The 18123-nt window shown below is 34.8% G+C and overlaps 1 protein-coding gene across 4 annotated transcripts in view; it reads left to right on the top strand.

Moving 5' to 3' along the window:
- The window catches only part of STK17B (serine/threonine kinase 17b), a 31533-nt gene extending 23915 nt beyond the window's left edge, over positions 1-7618 (top strand). For all 4 annotated transcript variants that reach the window (XM_007094708.3, XM_007094707.3, XM_042994960.1 and 1 more), the window contains 3 exons: positions 1213-1261; positions 2448-2627; positions 4457-7618. In XM_007094708.3, coding sequence (XP_007094770.1) covers positions 1213-1261; positions 2448-2627; positions 4457-4739 — 512 coding nt within the window. In that variant the 3' untranslated portion in view covers positions 4740-7618. The remainder of the gene's footprint in view (positions 1-1212; positions 1262-2447; positions 2628-4456) is intronic.
- Positions 7619-18123: the final 10505 nt, after the last annotated feature.

Raw genomic sequence — 18123 nt, 5'->3', positions numbered from 1 at the left:
TTTGTTGCTGCTGCTTAAAAATGTGAGGTTTTGCCTAGGGTTGTAAAAGGAGGATTTTGAAGAAAAAGGATGTCAAGAAAAGATCTTATGATTAGATAATCTGGGAATATTGTACTATATCAACAAATAAAATCATGCAGGTGAAAAAAATTTAAGTTATATGAAGCAGCACATAAATTTATTTTAATTTATAAAATTCATCTTTTTGCACTTTTTTGTTGTTGCTTATATTGATACCCCCATGCAAGTATTGAAAAGATACAACTACACAGAAGAGGTGCGACTCAGCAAGGCAGCTGACTTTCCTCAAATGAAAACAAAACAAATTACTAACTTTTGAATGCAAATAGGGACAATAGTGTCCTAGAATAAATGCTCGTAATTATAGATAACACAGCTCACAGAAGTATGTATAGGGTGGTACATTGTGTGATGGACAGACAGATATATGACTCAAAGTCTTTATTAATAAAAATGTTAGGCTTTAGGAAATAATTTTTGTGAAGCAAAGTTATTATTCAAGCATAAATCCTAGTTTGGCCTCTACTAATTTGAAATTTATGATAATCACAAGATATAGAGAATTTATTTTGCACTTAAAAAGTTGGCAGGGAAGAAGATGATGGGAAGTTAATTACATAGGAAATTAGGTTTTTGATAGTCTAAGAGGGATATTGAATCTACTTGAAAATGTAAAGCCCTTCCAGAATGCATAATTTACTCATAATGTTGTTGTAAATATATATGATTCTCTTTACTCTGAAAAGAAAAACTTCAATCAGTATAATAAAATAACACAAACTAATTCTTAACAGAGTAATCAAACTACAATTTTTAAAAAGATTCCAGTGTCTAAAATTTTACTTCTTCATAATTGTTTTTCCTGAGATTGATTTAATGATTAAAAACATTCCTCCATAGCTACTGGTTATTCCAAGAATATTATTTGTGCTTTTGAACCTTCTGAGTATATATATAATTTGCTCAACATTAGATATGTTTAAATGTCCAATCACAGGATAATTAATACTATGCTAAATTTCTATCAATTTGATATTATTCTTTAAAATTAAAGCAGTTTTATTATTATAATTATATATAATATATATTATAATTTTACATATATATACTAAATATATATAATTATTGTAAAATAATTTTCATGTTTTTAAATTTGTCAGTATTGAATTTGAATTTTATCTTTGCTTTCAGCTCCAGAAATCCTGAACTATGATCCTATTACTACAGCAACAGATATGTGGTAAGATTTTGTTAGTTACCTAAATGCTTTCATTAAAAGTTTGGTAGAATATATATTCTGCGTTTCTTTGATTCCAAAGAAATGTAAATAATAAGGCTTTCTATAAAAGATTTTTTTGAAGTATCATTACTGTGCCACAAGAAGGCATTTATCTGTACATTCTTTTTAAGTAATACTTTGGCTCTGAGCCAAAAGTATAGAAATAAATAGGAAGATCCCTTTCCTGAAGGAAGACTCGGTCTAATAAAAAACGAAAATAGTTGCAGTACTGTGTGATATGTTCTGTAATAAGGTAAAATACTTAATGAGCATGGAGGAAACAGTAGACAAGCACCAGATGGGAGATACCTAATCTAGGTCTAGATGAACTGGAAAGGTATTTGGTATGGAGAAAATGAAGTCAGGTTTATACAAAAGTTTAGTTTTAGGAGATTATATTTCTAGGGCATTGTGAGTTTCTGTGGCAAGCAAAATCATATTTTGAATATCAGATGTCATAAGGAGTAGAACGGGAATTGATACTAGAACTTTAGCTGGGAACATGGTGGGGGTCTGACTCCATAGTCCAAGTGGAAGAGTTTAGACTTGTTCCCTGTGTTCCATGGAACTGTAATGGGCTTGCCAAGGAAAAAAGGTCCTACGGCTAAATAAGTGGGAAACATGCACTGTATGTGTTGTCTTTTTCTGCCTCCTAAGCATCAGACTTCTCGTGAATGTGTTTAAGGCTTTGAAAAGTCTTGCAATGAAAAAAAATCCACCTATCCAATTTTGTACTTTGCTAAACTTGCAGACTCTGTTTGCAGAGAACTTCTGTTTATGTCGCACAGATCATTAATATGTCTTTGGGTACCATTTAGGAAATGCTGCCCTTTGAGCAGCTTTGTGTACTCAATAAGGGTGTCTGAATGAAGGGCAGACTATAGATATCATGCTATATATTTGATACATTATATTTATAATTATGTAACATGTATATTCCCCTTATATTCTTTTTCTGTGAGGCAGACTTTGAGATAACACAGTTATTTTAGTTTTAATAATATAGGAAATTTGAAAAGCAATTTAAAGTCTATAGTTTACAAGTTCTGAGGACAGGAATCTGCTAAGTATCAATTTTACTTTATATAAATGTTTTCAGATTAACATATGTTTTAAATTCCCCTCTTCTCCCTTCTTTGTTTTTCAGGAATATTGGCATAATAGCATATATGTTGTTAACTCATACATCTCCATTTGTGGGAGAAGATAATCAAGAAACATACCTCAATATTTCTCAAGTTAATGTAGATTATTCAGAAGAAACATTTTCATCGGTTTCACAGCTGGCCACAGATTTTATCCAGAGGCTTTTAGTAAAAAATCCAGAGTAAGTTATAACATTAATGTGTTTAAGTACAATTACAAAATGAATCCTATGTCTGTTAAGAAAGATATATTCTAAAACAGTATACAGCTTTAAAAAAAAAAATTAAAAAAAATAAAATAAAATAAAAAAATTTTTAAAAAAGGGGCGCCTGGGTGGCTCCGTCGGTTAAGCGTCCGACTTCGGCTCAGGTCATGATCTCACGGTCCATGGGTTCGAGCCCCGCGTCGGGCTCTGTGCTGACAGCTCAGAGGCTGGAGCCTGTTTCGGATTCTGTGTCTCCCTCTCTCTGTGACCCTCCCCCGTTCATGCTCTGTCTCTCTCTGTCTCAAAAATAAATAAACGTTAAAAAAAATAAATAAATAAAATAAAACAGTATAAAATTATTAGAAGTATGCTCTCAAGTTTCAGATAAAATGGGAAGAGAGGTGGTATAAGAGATCATTAAATACCAAATCTATAACTTCAAACATGGTAAATACAAAACATACAGCAGGAAATTTTGGAGTGAAGAGAAGATTTGGGTTATTTCTCTCGCAACCTGCTACTAAACCCTGAAATTCCCTAAAAGAAATAGAAGGTTTACAATACACGTGGCTGGCTGCGATAGACTTTGTTGTGACTAATCTGTAGTCAAGTAATTATAGTTATATGGGAAGTGTAAATTACTGATTGTCAAACGTTTAAGAATCAAATGCTCTTTGACCACCTGCAAAAGAAGGGGATTTGAAACCATGGTTTAGGACTCTTACTTCACTCATTGGCAACTCAGAGCCAGGACAATTCACTCAGAGCAGGAAAAGAAAAAGTTGGCCTCCCATTTCTTTACCCAGAGCAGCCCCGTTTACTTTAAAATGCCTTGGGCTCGGATCCTGGTTTTGTTGCTGTCAGGTCTTTTATCTCTGACCTTTACTTAATCTCCTGGAGGATTCAGTTTCTTATCAGTTTAAGGAAGAAGAACTCACGGGTTTGCTAATTATTTTATTGGCTTAATGCAAATCCACACAAATTTTCACTGGCCGTGTTTTGGACATAAATGGTTATTTAATAGTAGTATAGTAGTAAAATTGCTTCTGGTTATTTTCTTAAATAGTTTTTTCCTTAGGTTCTAAAATTTTAAAATGAGCCATTAAGTTTTTAAAATCAAAAAACGAACATAAAAATTTCTATAGTGAGTAAATTCACTTCTTTATAATCAGAAAAAAAATGAACATAAAATGATCATAAAAGATGAAGATAAAGACTAAGAAAACATGTTGTAATGGAAATGGTGATTGTGTTAAGGTTGTAGGTCTGACTATAGATAGGTATTTTCCTAACTTTTGAAAAATTGTGATATTTGACCATATTATTTTCAAAAGAGAAAGCAAAATGTAAAAACTCAAAATACTGGATAAACATCATTCAAGAGCAGCCTGTATTTTTGAGATTTAACAGTATTGCTTTTAAGAACACAGAATAATAGATTATAAATTACATGTTTTCCTTCATAGTTTCATGTCTTTATCTCTTTAAAGATATTCCTTTATCCTTTATTCCTTTATCAAGGAATTTTATAATTTTACTAATTTTTACTTGTGAGGCTTAACATATGTCCTCAAGCTTTTTGTCTAGTCTTACCTGTAAGCTCCATGATGAATTGAATTTTCAGCACATGTCAATATTAAAGAAACTCTAGGTACTACAATTTTGGTATTGTTATTCCCTCTATACTATGAATATGTGTTATTTTCATAATAAATTAAAAAAATAAGTCTATAGTGTATCAAACTGCAGATGTTTCCAACTTGATTTTTAGTTCTCCATTTTCACTTGATGCTTTCTTTTCAAAGGAAAAGACCCACAGCAGAAATCTGCCTGTCTCATTCTTGGCTACAGCAGTGGGACTTTGGAAACTTATTTCACCCTGAAGAATCTTCTACTTCCTCTCAAAGTCAGGATCATTCATTAAGGTCCTCTGAAGACAAAACTTCTAAATCCTCTTGTAATGGAACCTGTAGTGATCGAGAAGACAAAGAGAATATTCCAGAGGATAGCAGCATGGTTTCCAAAAGATTTCGCTTTGATAACTCATTGCCCAATCCCCATGAACTTGTTTCAGATTTGCTGTGTTAGCACTTTTCTCTTTGACTTACTGGACTGAATTTGGAATTTGAAATCTACTCCAATGTGAGATTGTGGTTTGTAGCTTCATTTATGGCATGTTTATTTTGTAAATGCACTTTTGCATAGAAGTGTTTTAATGCCAAATTATTAGTAACAAGCATAATTTCGTTTCCTGTTCTGAGATACTAACTCTTCAGAGAAGAAAATATTTAAATATATGACAAAAATAAAGCTATGCATGTGAGTTTACATGTTAATTGAAGAATTCAAGTTCAAATGGATTTATCAAAATATTTTACAGGTGAGGAAAACATTGATTCGGGTTTATATTATGGTTGATATAAAACTGAACAAAACGAAGACATTTGAATTCAATAGGTTCTATGAGGTAAGTTCTATATACATGCCTCTACTGACAAAATTTTATTAGGATAACAATGTCAAGTTTAAGCAAGAATATTTACTATTTTTATAGATGTGGGATATTTTATATTTGAAAATATTTCAATCACAAATATTTTGAAACTGCCTAAGATTTCCAGGATATATGATCTGCTACATGAGACAAGTCCTTTAACCAGAGCAAAGAGGGAAATTATAAACCCAATTAGGGATATTCTATACAAGTTGGAGGAAAAAAAAAAAGCAGCATGGTATCATTTTTTTTTTTTGACTCAAATGTCTTGCCCTCTCTCATCATACTTCAGATTTAATAAGGACTGAAAGATGGAGACTTAGATTGTACACAGGTGTAGAGGATTTTCATCTTCCAGAATTTCTGAAGTAGAAGATACTTAAGTAAGACTGCATGTGCTCTATTTTGGGTGGCCAAACATATTTATTAATTGAGTGTAGAAGAAAATGCTGACTTATTTCAGCAACTTACAGAATTTTAGATGTTTTCTAAGTCTTAGGATGTAAGCCAGTCATTCAGAGTTCTAAAAGTATACATAAAAAAATATCACAGTACCAGTAAGACTGTTAACACAGTGCCAGAGTCCACAACAGCAAGGTGGATGTGATCATAAAACCTGATGACATTATGCTCTTCTAAAGTTCTTAGGTAAAATTCCAGTGAGTGATGAGGCCCAGCAGAGGGCCATCTGCAGGGTAGCCTTATAATGGTCTTTTGTTGGAACCAATGCAAGAGTCTAAGGACAGAAGGGTGGCTGGTGACTGTTTAGTGATAATAAAGGGAAGTTTACTCCTTTTATGGTTATCTTTGATGATTTTGCACCTGGTTACTATCAAAAATTCTGTTATATTATCATGTTAGGATAATTACCTCATGATCATGTTACTATATCAAATTAAATTATATTTTGACAAAAAAAATTCTTGAGTTTTCCCCCCCTTGAATTACATATTACTGTAAAGTCTTTAACTTTCTGAAATTTGATAAGACTCCAAATAACTTAAAACTGTTTTTAATAGCCATCAGTTCACTTTATTTGACTAAATGGTGAATTCCTTTTACATCTTTAGCATGCCTTAAAGAAAAAGTTATTTCTACTTGTGTGTGTATATGTGTATATGTATAGGTGTATGTATTTATGTATAGATAGATAAAATATATAGTCTTTAGACAACTTTCTCTTAGAGATTCTTTGCTGTACTATATTGTGTTCAACTCAGGTGCCAAAGGAGCTCTCTTCTTATGGACATGTAAATATACATTTAAATTCTTTAAGAAATAGTTTGTTGGTTCAATAAACTAGCCATTGCAAAAGCTAAATTGGGCTCTTGTATATCTAAAACTGATGAGTTTTTTCTAAATTGTAGATTGTCTAGTTATTTGCCTTCCATATTAAGCTAATGCAGGTAAAATTTAGCAAGCCATTGGTGAAAGAGGATTTTTACAAAAGATCATATTTTATTTTTAAATTTCTAGAGGAATTATGCCATAGTAAAAATTAAAAATAAAAAAAGTGTTTGAATTTTAAATTATAAGCTGATTCTTAAAAAATATTTTATGCCAGCTTTCTTTTAATATGAAGAATCTTAAAATAGTTCATCTGCTGCCCCTTAGTTACTAGAATACACAGAGTTGTAAATTTCCGTACCTTTTTTCCTAGCAATTTTTATTACAAAAACGCAACAAGGAGTTGCACAAACAGCATACAAATTCAGTTTTTTTCATAAAGGTTAATTTAAATATTTTCACTATTTGAAATGTGAAAATAAATTAAACCAGTATTTAGGGAGAACTTGTTGACAAATGACTCAATTCTTATTCTTTTTCTCCCAAGGTTGAAAACAAATATCAAAAGTAGATGATGTATCTCATTAAAGCAGGAATCTTAGCCCCTCTGAGGTGACCAGATGTCAGTAATGCTTAAACACATCTGAAAATTAATGTTAAATTGTGGTGTGTTTATAAAGTTTAATAACTTTGCTTTTTGGACAGATAGGATTAAAAAATAAAGTACAGATGACAGTTACGATTGTCATTTTAATTTTTTCCCCACGGTCAAGTTAACTCTGAGCAGTAAATTTATAGGGGCACTTTAAAGAAGTAAGCAGTATGTGTTCTACAGTCTGTAATGAGATTAGGCGCCTGTCCCAGAAGGTACATCAAAACATTGCTTCCTTTAAAGAAAGTCTTGTTATAAAAAGTCAGCTGATTAATGATATAGTTCATTTTTATTCTGGCACAAGTTTTTTCTTTCATTTGGAATGGGTTGCTAATAGCTCATGGACCAGACTTTGAATAGCTTTGCTCTAAACAACATTTATAAATTGATATCTTATAACTGTTTACATTTCTTCTGTTTATTTTTGAATTTAGATTTTTATATCTGTCTTGGAAACTTGTCTTTATTTGTTGTTGTGTAAACAATTGTTCTTTAATTTCAAATTGTATTAAAATTAAGTTATCTGACTTCCAATTTGGAGAATTATTATCAATTTAGAATTTTATAAGACTTTAAAGAAGTTTAAATTCTAATTGTAAATTTCACACAAATTACAACTGCCCATCTTAACTTTCATTAAATAACTGTGTTGCTTAAGCATACTGACTGACATTATTATAAATACTTCAGAAAAAAAGTATATATATATATAGATATATACACACACACACACACACACACACACACACACACATATATATATCAACTTAATGATCCTTTTGGTTAAAATTAAAAAGTGCTTTTTTACATTTGTGACTGTCTTTTGCTTTAAAGTATTTCTGAGTTTGTTAAGCAAACTTCCTTGCCTGGAGGTCCGAGCCTTGACACATGTCATTTTTGAACTCCTTTCCAGTACATATGTGTTTATTAGATCCTGTCTGTTAAAAAGCCACGTAAATTTGAAAACAAGTCTATTCTCTGGTAATAACTAGATACTTTCAGAAAATGTTAGTAAGTGGCAGTGTACTACATGTTGCATAAGGATGAATAAGGGATTTTTATTTACCCAGAAATGGGTGAACTGTTTCTGTTGTGTCTTTGTTTTTAGTTTAAATAAATTGACTTTTTAAAAAAGATGAATAAGGGATTCTTTAAGAAATGTATAATCTGATTATGTACTAAGGTACAATCACATCACTTACTGTAGTTCTATTCCAGTGAATACTAACACATTGATAGAGGAAATACAGGGTTAGGTTCCTACAAGCTTCTGTTTATAACATTTTAGCCAACTAATCAGTGCATAACCTTGTTTTATGTAGGTTTTTATTTAAAAGGATCTTATTTAATATATATTGTTGATTCATTAACATTGACTTCACACCAGCAGCACTATAACTCATACCTGAATGAAGCTTATCTAATAACACATAAGGCACATTGCAGTCCTGTGCTTATAGGAACATAACTACAGAGCACTTCAAAATTATGATTTGGGACATTTTAAATACCAACAAAAAGCCCCAAAATGCAGAAGGCATGACACTAAATAGACTACAAAATGGACATTTGTCTTACAGTTTGAGAGTTGAAATAAGAGCATCACTTTGCTCACCCTGAGATGGAAACGCGTGTCAGGCATCTCAAATTTTTTACCACTTTGATCATGTCTCCAAATGGTTGTGAAAGTACTGTGCATGTTAATTTGGGGCTACAAATACATTTTAGCAAGGTGTGTGTGTAAGTATGTATGTTTAGCAAGTATGTAAGTTCACAAATACGGAGTTCATGAATAAAGAGGGTCAACTCTACATTGCTAAAATCATCACATAAAAAGTATGAAGTGTGATAAGAGAGAAATGTTGTGCAGAACTTAATTAAGTCTGAGGAAGGAAAAATTGATGTGTTGGAACTTTTTAAATTGTGAGCACTTTCTTTTCAAGTTCCATGTTTTCTTTTTCTGACACAATGGCATTCCCAAACTTTTCTCCTTAGCCCCTTTTTCCTCCTGGACACTGAAGTTATACATATTATCCTTATTTGGGTGTAAGAATACTCAAATGTAAAATAGCTCTGAGTAAAATCATGATCATATACTCCCTTTCTGTATCACCTCCTCACCCAAACTTCTTGGCTTCCTGTTACCTCCCTTAGTTAACACAGCACTGTTTACTCACACATCACAACTGGATATCTCTAGGTGTCATTCTAAAAATTTTGTTTCCTTACTGCACCTCTTCTAAGAGTCATTAATTTCTATCAATAAAGTCTTTTTATATATCTTATACTTATTTTCTCTTGATTCTCACTGGTGTTCTTTCATCTAGATCTAGATTGCATAGGTCATCTAGAAAGAGGTCAGCAAACTTTTTCTAAAAAGGACCAATTATTAAATACTGTAGGTTTGGGTCGCCTGGGTGGCTCAGTCAGTTGAGCATCCATCTTCGGTTCAGGTCATGATCTCACAGTTCGTGAGTTCAAGCCCTGTGTTGGGCTTTGTGCTGACAGCTCAGAGCCTGGAGCCTGCTTCCAATCCTGTGTCTTCCTTTCTGTGTCTGTCTCTGCCCCTCCCCTGCTCACCCCCTGTCTCTCTGTCTCTCAAAAATAAATGTTAAAAAAAAAAATACTGTAGGCTTTGCAGGCTGGTGTCTTGTCACAACTAGTCAATTTTGCTCTTAGAGCATGCAAGCAGCCATGAACAATATGCAAGCAAATGGCTGTGGCAGTAAAACTTTATTTGTAAAAACAGATGATGGGCAACATTTAGTTTGTTGACCCCAATCTAGATTATCATACTAATTCTCTTAGCTCTAGAATGATTAAAATGAGAGTAGAGCCAGAAAGACACAGGGAAGTGAGCCTTGTTGGCACTCACTTTGTCTAGCAGATACCCAAGAGGAAGAAGACTGAGTAGTCATTGGATATAATGAATTTTCTAGAAAGGTAAGTTTGCAACTAGCTGAGAAAATAGAAAGTAGAGACCACAGGTATTTTTGGTCTTCCAAGAAATCTAGGGGGAAGGGAGGAGAACAATAGCTTGAAACGTATTTTTAAAAATGTTTTAAGATGGGGAAGACTTAAAGACGTTAATAGGCAAAGGAGAGAAGTCTACATGGAGGCAACAGTTGAAATGCATAAGAGTGCAAGATGATTGATGAAACAAAATGACAGAGAAAGTGATGAGATCACAAGCACAAATGCAAGGGTCAACTTTGACTAGAATAAAAACTGTCTCCCAACAAAAAACAAAGAAAAAGAAAATGGGTGACAATAGAGGTGTGAAGGGACAGGATAATCTATTTCTCCTAAGAAGACTGCAGCTAGTGGTCTGCTGAGAGTAAAGGAAATAGAGGTGGGTGTGGTAGGAAGAGTAAAAATTTGGCGAAAGGTGAGGACAGAGTTGGTCAACAGTATTGGTCAAATGAATGCAGCTATCAGGAGAGACAGACATTAAATACCAAACATCTTATTTTGTTACTAAGTAGTTAATTGTGTAGTGTGTGGCAAAACAATTTTTATAATACTAATTTGTCATTTCTGCCTATATTCCTTTTATATCAGGAGACTGTGCTTCTTTATGTCAGGGACATATATAGTAGCACTCAAAAATAAACCCCAAAACTCTGTTCCAGGGTATTATTTAAGTATTTGTATTTAAGTATTTGTTATTTGCAAATACTAAAGCGCGTTGAGAAGAATAGAGTTTGAAGAGTGGAAAAGGCTCAGAAGGTGACAAGGAGAAAGATCTATAGGTCTTAGAGCAATAAGAAACTTGCCTATTTCCCCATGCACATTGAATATTGTGGGACCTTGTAGAGAATGGTCCAACAGCAGCAATGTGGCCTGTAGGGCTAATGTAGAACTAAAAATGCTGTGTGGGTTAAACATTGTTGCTGGAATGAGCATGGCAGAGAAGGAGAAGATAGCATTGAGCCTGAGAGGAGGTTCTCATGTGGATCACATTAGAGCATATTCTCTTACTTTGGACAACATCCTCATGAGGGGAATGCTTCTACTGGAAAAACATCAGTAGGCTTCATATCATTGGTTCTGACAGTATCCCTTGGTGGCAGCTGAGGGCATGCAACTACAATGCAAGTCTCTAAAAGTAACCCTACCATTGATGAAGGAATGAGATTGGCTAACCCACCAGCCAGAGCCAGTGTCTTTCTCGATTGCCTTCCTCCCTTAGAATGCATTCAGCTCACTTGGAGTAAGGGATAAACTGGAAGTCTGCTGGGTGGTTTCTGAAATGCTTTTGAGTTCTGGATGAAAGCAAGAAATGCTGACAGTCCCAAGCTCTCTGCCATCTTGGATGAGAACTGTTTCCACCATTTTTTAATTATGAACGAAGGGACAAGGGAGTCCTGACATTATTGTTCCCCTGAAGTCACTGAAGTAAGAGCAGCAGTCATTTCCTTCTCAATTTTTCAGTTTGTGATTTTTATAAATGTCCTATTTGGTTAAGCCACTCTATTTTGGGTTTTCTGTTATTTGTGGCTGAAAGCATTTTTTTAAGTTTATTTATTTTGAGAGAGAGAGAATGAGCAAGTGAGTGCACACATGAGTAGGGGAGAGGGAGAGAGAGAATCCCAAATCTGATGAGGCTCAATCCCATGAATAATGATATCATGACCTGAGCCTAAATCAAAAGTCAGATGCCCAACGAACTGAGCCACCTACGCGCCCTACAACTGAAAGCATTTTAATTGGCACAATCATCAGTATTTTCCAAACTTGAATTCCTCATAATGTTATTAGGTGTCAGGCAAAGGAAGAAAGCATATATACCCAACTGGGTTTTAGAAACACCAGTTCAACAGTGCTAAACATGCATTCTTACTGCAGGATTCCTTGGAGGCTTTACTCCGGGAACCTATGTGTATTGTGTGCTATAATTACTTTGATCATGTTAACATCCCTCTGGATGGTATCCATGGACATGTACTTGGAAAGCACTGTACCAGATGCTATATCGATACACTCCAAGAATGTCTAAATATCCGGCTCATCCAGGAATAGAATTCAAGTTACTTTGTAAGAATCAGCTCACAAGAGCTGGAGAAGAGTCTGAGAAGGACAGACTTTTTTTTTTTATCTAAATGAGACTCATTTTATCTAAATGAGACTATTTGCATTTCCACACCTAAATGCAAAAGCCTTGTATTAGATACAGGATAGGATGTACATGGATATGTAGAAATATATAAGAAGAAATTCATTATAGGAAATGGCTCACCTGATTATGGAGGCAGAGAAGTTCTATGATCTGCTGTCTGTAAGCTGGAGAGCCAGGAAAGCTGGTGATACAAATCCTAGCCCAAATTTGAAGGCCAACAAACCAGAAGGGTCAATGTTGAGGGCCAGAGAAGATGGATATCCCAGCTCAAGCAAAGAGAGAAAATGTTCCCTTTCTGTGCCTTTTTTTTTTTTTTTTTCTATTCAAGCCCTCAACTAATTGAATGATGCCCACCTGCTTTGGGAAGAGTGGGTAAAGGGTGTCCTTTACTCGCTCTACCAATTCAAATGCTAATCTCTTCCAGAAACACCCTGACAGACACACTCAGAAATAATGTTTTACTAGCTATCTGGGCTTCCCTTAGCCCTGTCAAGTTGACACAGAAAATCAAGCATCCTGGGCCTTTCTGTATCTTCTGGATTCTTCCTTATTTATCAAAGCTTTCCTGTAAGAATAGAGATGTTCTAACACTTTCCTGTATACTTTCCTCACTATGCACACACACAATTTTCTATCTTCTTTTTATAATAGTAAAAGTTTTACTTATAGGAAACAAATAGATCTTCCATTTTATTGAAATTGACTAAGTCCTTTTCTTTAAAATATATTACTATGAAAACTGTTAAAGAATCTCAGTAATAGGCAGGGTGGGTGCAAGTGTGGGTAGAATTAAATGAATAATCTCTCACATTTAGGTCCTATGCTAACCCTATAGTGTGGCCAACTTTCAGAATAAGCAAAAAAAGTCATTATTTTATAATTAGTAGGAAAGATTCCACCTTCTGTGGCTCACCACTGGAATTTAAATTTAGTGACTGTAATACCCCTTTGAAAAGCCAAAAGAAAGATATATGCTAATTATACCAATATTGCTAGCCAGATTGTAAAATGCAACTGGGTCACCAAATACAGACACAATTGTAAATGTGCACTCTAGTTATACTGAATAGTAAACAAATGAATGCAAGATGTATGTGAAGAAAATTATGACGTAGAATGATTAAACAAATAAACCATAACAGATTCTCCATGTCATATAAGGCATATCAGAGCCCTTCCTTTCCTTGTAACTCAGTCATAATGAATAAATCTATGAGGCTTCATGATCTTTCCTGATTATAATTGAATTAACTGCCTAGATAGTCATGTGAAGTCAAATTTTATGATGAAACATTGTGATTTGTTTCTTCCTTTGAAAGAAGTTGTTAGCCCAATTTATTAAGAACGTGATTGGTTTTTTAATTGGGATTTGCACAAAAAGGCTTCTGAAATAAATGAATATTTAAGTAATCACAGACTAAAGACCATTGAAAACCAGCTATAAAGGGAGAAAAAAAGCTGAACCATTTATTTAAAGGCCTTTTTGGCCATTTTAACCTGTGTGAACATCAATTACTTCTTTATTTTACAAAACAGCAGTAATCAGTTGTTTGCTTCTTTGATTAGTTCTGGTCTGAATTCATTTAATACTAATGATTAAGCATGGGATACTGCAAATGAACCTGTCTCTTTTCTTCCCAGAAATAGAATAATTACAATGGCCAATGCCTGGGGCCTTTTATATTACTAAATTTGTAAGAGATTTAATTACTTTGGCTTTGCTCCAGTGTCCCAAACAACGCACACAAATAGTCCCACAACATTGTGTCTAAGTATCAATTTTGGAAGGTCTTTACAGCATGTGTTTATAAAATGGGTGCTTGTGGGTCTGTGTAAAAAATACCACCTGCCGGTATGCCTGTATCCAGAGATATATGGGACATAAAGTAAATGAGGAAGAATAAAGTCTGCTAAGGGTCCGCTATGAGTCAGGAATTATATTTGGCTCCTTTATTCATGCTGTCTCATTTAATCTTCGCAACAACCCTGAATATCCCCACATTGTAGGTAAAGAACTGAGACTCCAAGAGGTTAAGCAGTTTTCAAAGTTAGCTAAGTACCGTACTTGGGGATTTGAGCTCAAGTCCATCTGGCTTCAAATGCTGCCTGTATCCTCTCTATCACAGCGTATTTGAATTAAATTTTCCAGGATTAAATGAAAAAAAAAAAAGCTAGGAGAAAGTGATTGGAATCTATGACTTAAAAAAATGTTAGGATCTAAATTTTAATTTATATACTGTTTGATTAAAAATTTTAAGTGTACCATAAAGTCAAAGTTAGGATAGAATAACCTAAATTGCAATACTGAAAACATTACAGAATGTAGTATTTGCTAAATAGAAAAGAGAAACATAAATAATTCACTAGTGTTTCCTAGTTAGCCATTGGTACTGTACAAATAGGTACTGTAAGATGGCCTGTATCGACACACAATTTACTACATGTGGAGAAGATATTGGTATGAGTCTTACGTATTTCTTTATCTCTAATATCTGAGAAACCTTCTTTGAAAAGGTAGCCTTCAAATGAAGGTCTTCTCCAGGCAGAATTGGCTCTGAGGCAGGAAATGTCCGGCCCATTCAAGGAACTGGAAGATCTCCAGACAGGTGAGGTAAGAGACTGGAGAGGTGGGCAGGGGCTATGTTAGCCAGTTGGTCTTTTACTTTAAGGTCACAGGGTACCATTGAAAAGCTTTAAGTGAGAGTTGCACGTAATCCTATTTTGGGTTTTAGAAGGATTGTTGCTTGGATATTGTGTGGAGGGTGTATTGAAAGGGGGTCAATCTGAAGGCCCACTTAGGAGGATTATTTCATTTGTCCTGGCAAGAGATGGTGATGGCTTAGGAAGCCAAGAGAAATGGACAGATTCAAGTGAGACTTGAGAGGACCGATAGAGTTCCCTCATTACTTGGATGTGTAAGATGAGGAAGCTTATAAGGGATGGTTCTCAAATTGTTCTTTTGAGCAGCCATTTCAATGGTTGTCCATATAGTAAAACAAGGGAACGCTGGAGAGGGAAGCAGGTCTGAGGGGAAGCTGAACTCAGTGTTGGATGTGTGGACCATGATAATGGTTTTTTTGGTTATATAGATTTGGAGCTTTCAGGTGTGGCCAGCAATAGAGATATAAATTGAGGTATTGTCATTGTACAGCTGATTGAATGAGGTTACTAGCTGGGAGTAGGGAAGTGAAATTGAGTCATGCCCTACAAAGCCTTCCACAATTCAGGTCTCCATATCAGAGTCATATTAACTTGCTTTGAAGCCATGGCTTTAGTAGACATAATTTGGGGGGGGAAGAGGTAAGATAGGATGGAGAGAAGTGATTGGAGGAAGAATGGAAGGGATTCAAAATGTCTTTTTAATAGAATACCCACATTCCTGTCAACAGAGAGGAACAATTACTTAAAACAGGGTTGGGGGTAGGGTACTGGCAAGTTCATGGGCAGCTCTGCAGAAGTGGTGGTAGGTAAAACGTGTCTCTGTTTCTGTATCGCATTTCCTGCTTTTATTCATGCCCCCTTCCCAACTCCTTTAAGGCTGTGTGCTGAGGTTCTCTTCCTCTTGTGAAAATCTCTTCCCAGAAAAGATCTGAAATAAATTCACGCAAAAGTGAAGATGACTAGTATTAAGCTTTGAAAGTTAACCTTAATGGCAGCTTACATTCTCTGAAAATAACCACAGAAATATTTATGATCCCTCATGTTCCTCTACACCCTTGTCACTCCCACACTCTGTCCCCATTTGTGTGACTACGCAAATAGGTGTCATTTGTGAGCTGTCAAAAATGCTCGTGAAAAAATAAACAAATGCCAAGTAAATCAAAGTGGCCAGAGCCCATTTATTCTTAGGAAAGTTAGAAATGGAAATGATCTAATATGTGAGATTTATAGAGATTTTTTTCGAAATGTTTGCAATATCTGAGATTCAAATGTAAGTAAATCTTATTCCAGTCCCTAGATAAAGAAAGCTCACATTTGCTTCGAACTTACAGTAAAAGCCTGTGAATTAGATTAATTTCTCTCAAAAATAATTTCAGTTTCACTCAGGAAGCCTAACTCTGTTCTTAAAGAGGCAGGCATTTATGAGTTAACCATCTGAAACCTGACTAGAAACTTTAGTAATTATCTCCTGTGGCTACAAGATCCTCTCAAGTACATATAGAGAAATTTGATACCAAAAGGTGCTTTGCAGCCAGGAAAACTATATTTCCAAGAATCTGGTGGCTCCATTATTGGTACCTTTTAAAATGTGGAAATTGAGCCAGTGTCTGAATATTTCCCATAGTGTGCTAAGATTTTCCTTTTTAAATAACAACTCTATTGAAATCTCATCCACTTAAAGTGTAAAATTAATGGTTTTTCATATATTTACAAAACCGTGCAACCGTTAACACTAATTCCAGGCCATCTCCCCACATAGAACCCCTGTGCCCGTTAACAGGCACTCTCTATTTCCTCCCAACCTTCCGAGCCCTAGGCAACCACCAACGTGCTTTCTGTCTGTATGGCTTTGTCTATTCTATACATCTCATATCAGGAGATCAAAAATAAGCAATCTTGGGCACCTGGGTGGCTCAGTCAGTTAAGCGGCTGACCGGCTCAGGTCATGATCTCGCGGTCCGTGAGTTTGAGCCCCGCGTCGGGCTCTGTGCTGACAGCTCAGAGCCTGGAGCCTGTTTTGGATTCTGTGTCTCCCTCTCTCTGACCCTCCCCCGTTCATGCTCTGTCTCTCTCTGTCTCAAAAATAAATAAACATTAAAAAAAATTAAAAAAAAATAAGCAATCTTTTGTGACTGGCTATTTTCACTTAGCATAATGTTTTCAGGGTTCATCCATGCTGTATGATGTACATATATCAGTACTGTATTCCTTTTTATTGCTGAATAATATTCTACTTGTATGGATACATCACATTTTGTTGACCCATTCGTTAGTTAATGGACAGCTGGGTTGTTTCCACGTTTTGGCTGCTAGGCTGCCATGTACAGGTTTTTGTGTAGGTGTATGTTTTCATTTCTCTTGGGTATATACCTAAGAGTGGAATTGCTAAGTCAAATGATAATTCTATGTTTAACCATTGAGAAACTGCCAGACTGTTTCCCACCAGCAGTTTATGTGAGTTCCAATTTCTTTTCATCCTTCCCTACACTTGTTATTGCCTTTTTGCTTATGCTCCTTTTAATTGGGTATAAAGTAATATCTCTTTGTGGTTTTGATTTGCATTTATGTGATTACTAATGATGTTGGGCCTCTTTTCATGTGCTAATCGGCGACTGGTATATCTTCTTTGGAGAAATATCTACTCAGATCTTTTGCCCATTTTGAAATTGGGTTATCTTTTATTATTGATTTTTAGGAGTTCTTTATATATTCTAGATACAAACAAGTCTTAATTTTTGAGAGACTACACCAAAGAAAATAAATATTAGATAGATCAAAATATCTGGTGTTAGCACCCAAAACTGAGATATACACATATACATACAAATAACTATAAGATACAATTCTTTGTATGTTTTGGCAAGAAAATCTCCTCATTATTTGGAATAAGAAAACCCTCAGTATACAAATGTTCAAAAGAATGTGCAAAATGTACAATAACAGAACTCAGTGAAGCAAATTATGGCATATTTATGTGGTGAAACATTATGGTGCCTTGAAAATGATAATTATGAATTGCTCTCCATGACCTTGGACGACTTCTATGAAGCATCAAATGAACACACACACAGAGTATAATCTTAACTATGTTGTTTTCAAATGTAGAAAACAGTGCCTGTGTGGCTCAGTCAGTTAAGCATCCGACTCTTGATTTCAGCTCAGGTCATGATCTCACCGTTGTGAGATCGGCCCCACATCTAGCTTAGCACAGAGTGTGGAGCCTGCTTGGGATTCTCTCTCTCTCTCTCTCTCTCTCTCT

Source organism: Panthera tigris, chromosome C1 (genome assembly GCF_018350195.1).
Source record: "Panthera tigris isolate Pti1 chromosome C1, P.tigris_Pti1_mat1.1, whole genome shotgun sequence".
Lineage (NCBI taxonomy): Eukaryota > Metazoa > Chordata > Mammalia > Carnivora > Felidae > Panthera > Panthera tigris.
This window is presented reverse-complemented; position numbering and strand designations above follow the sequence as displayed.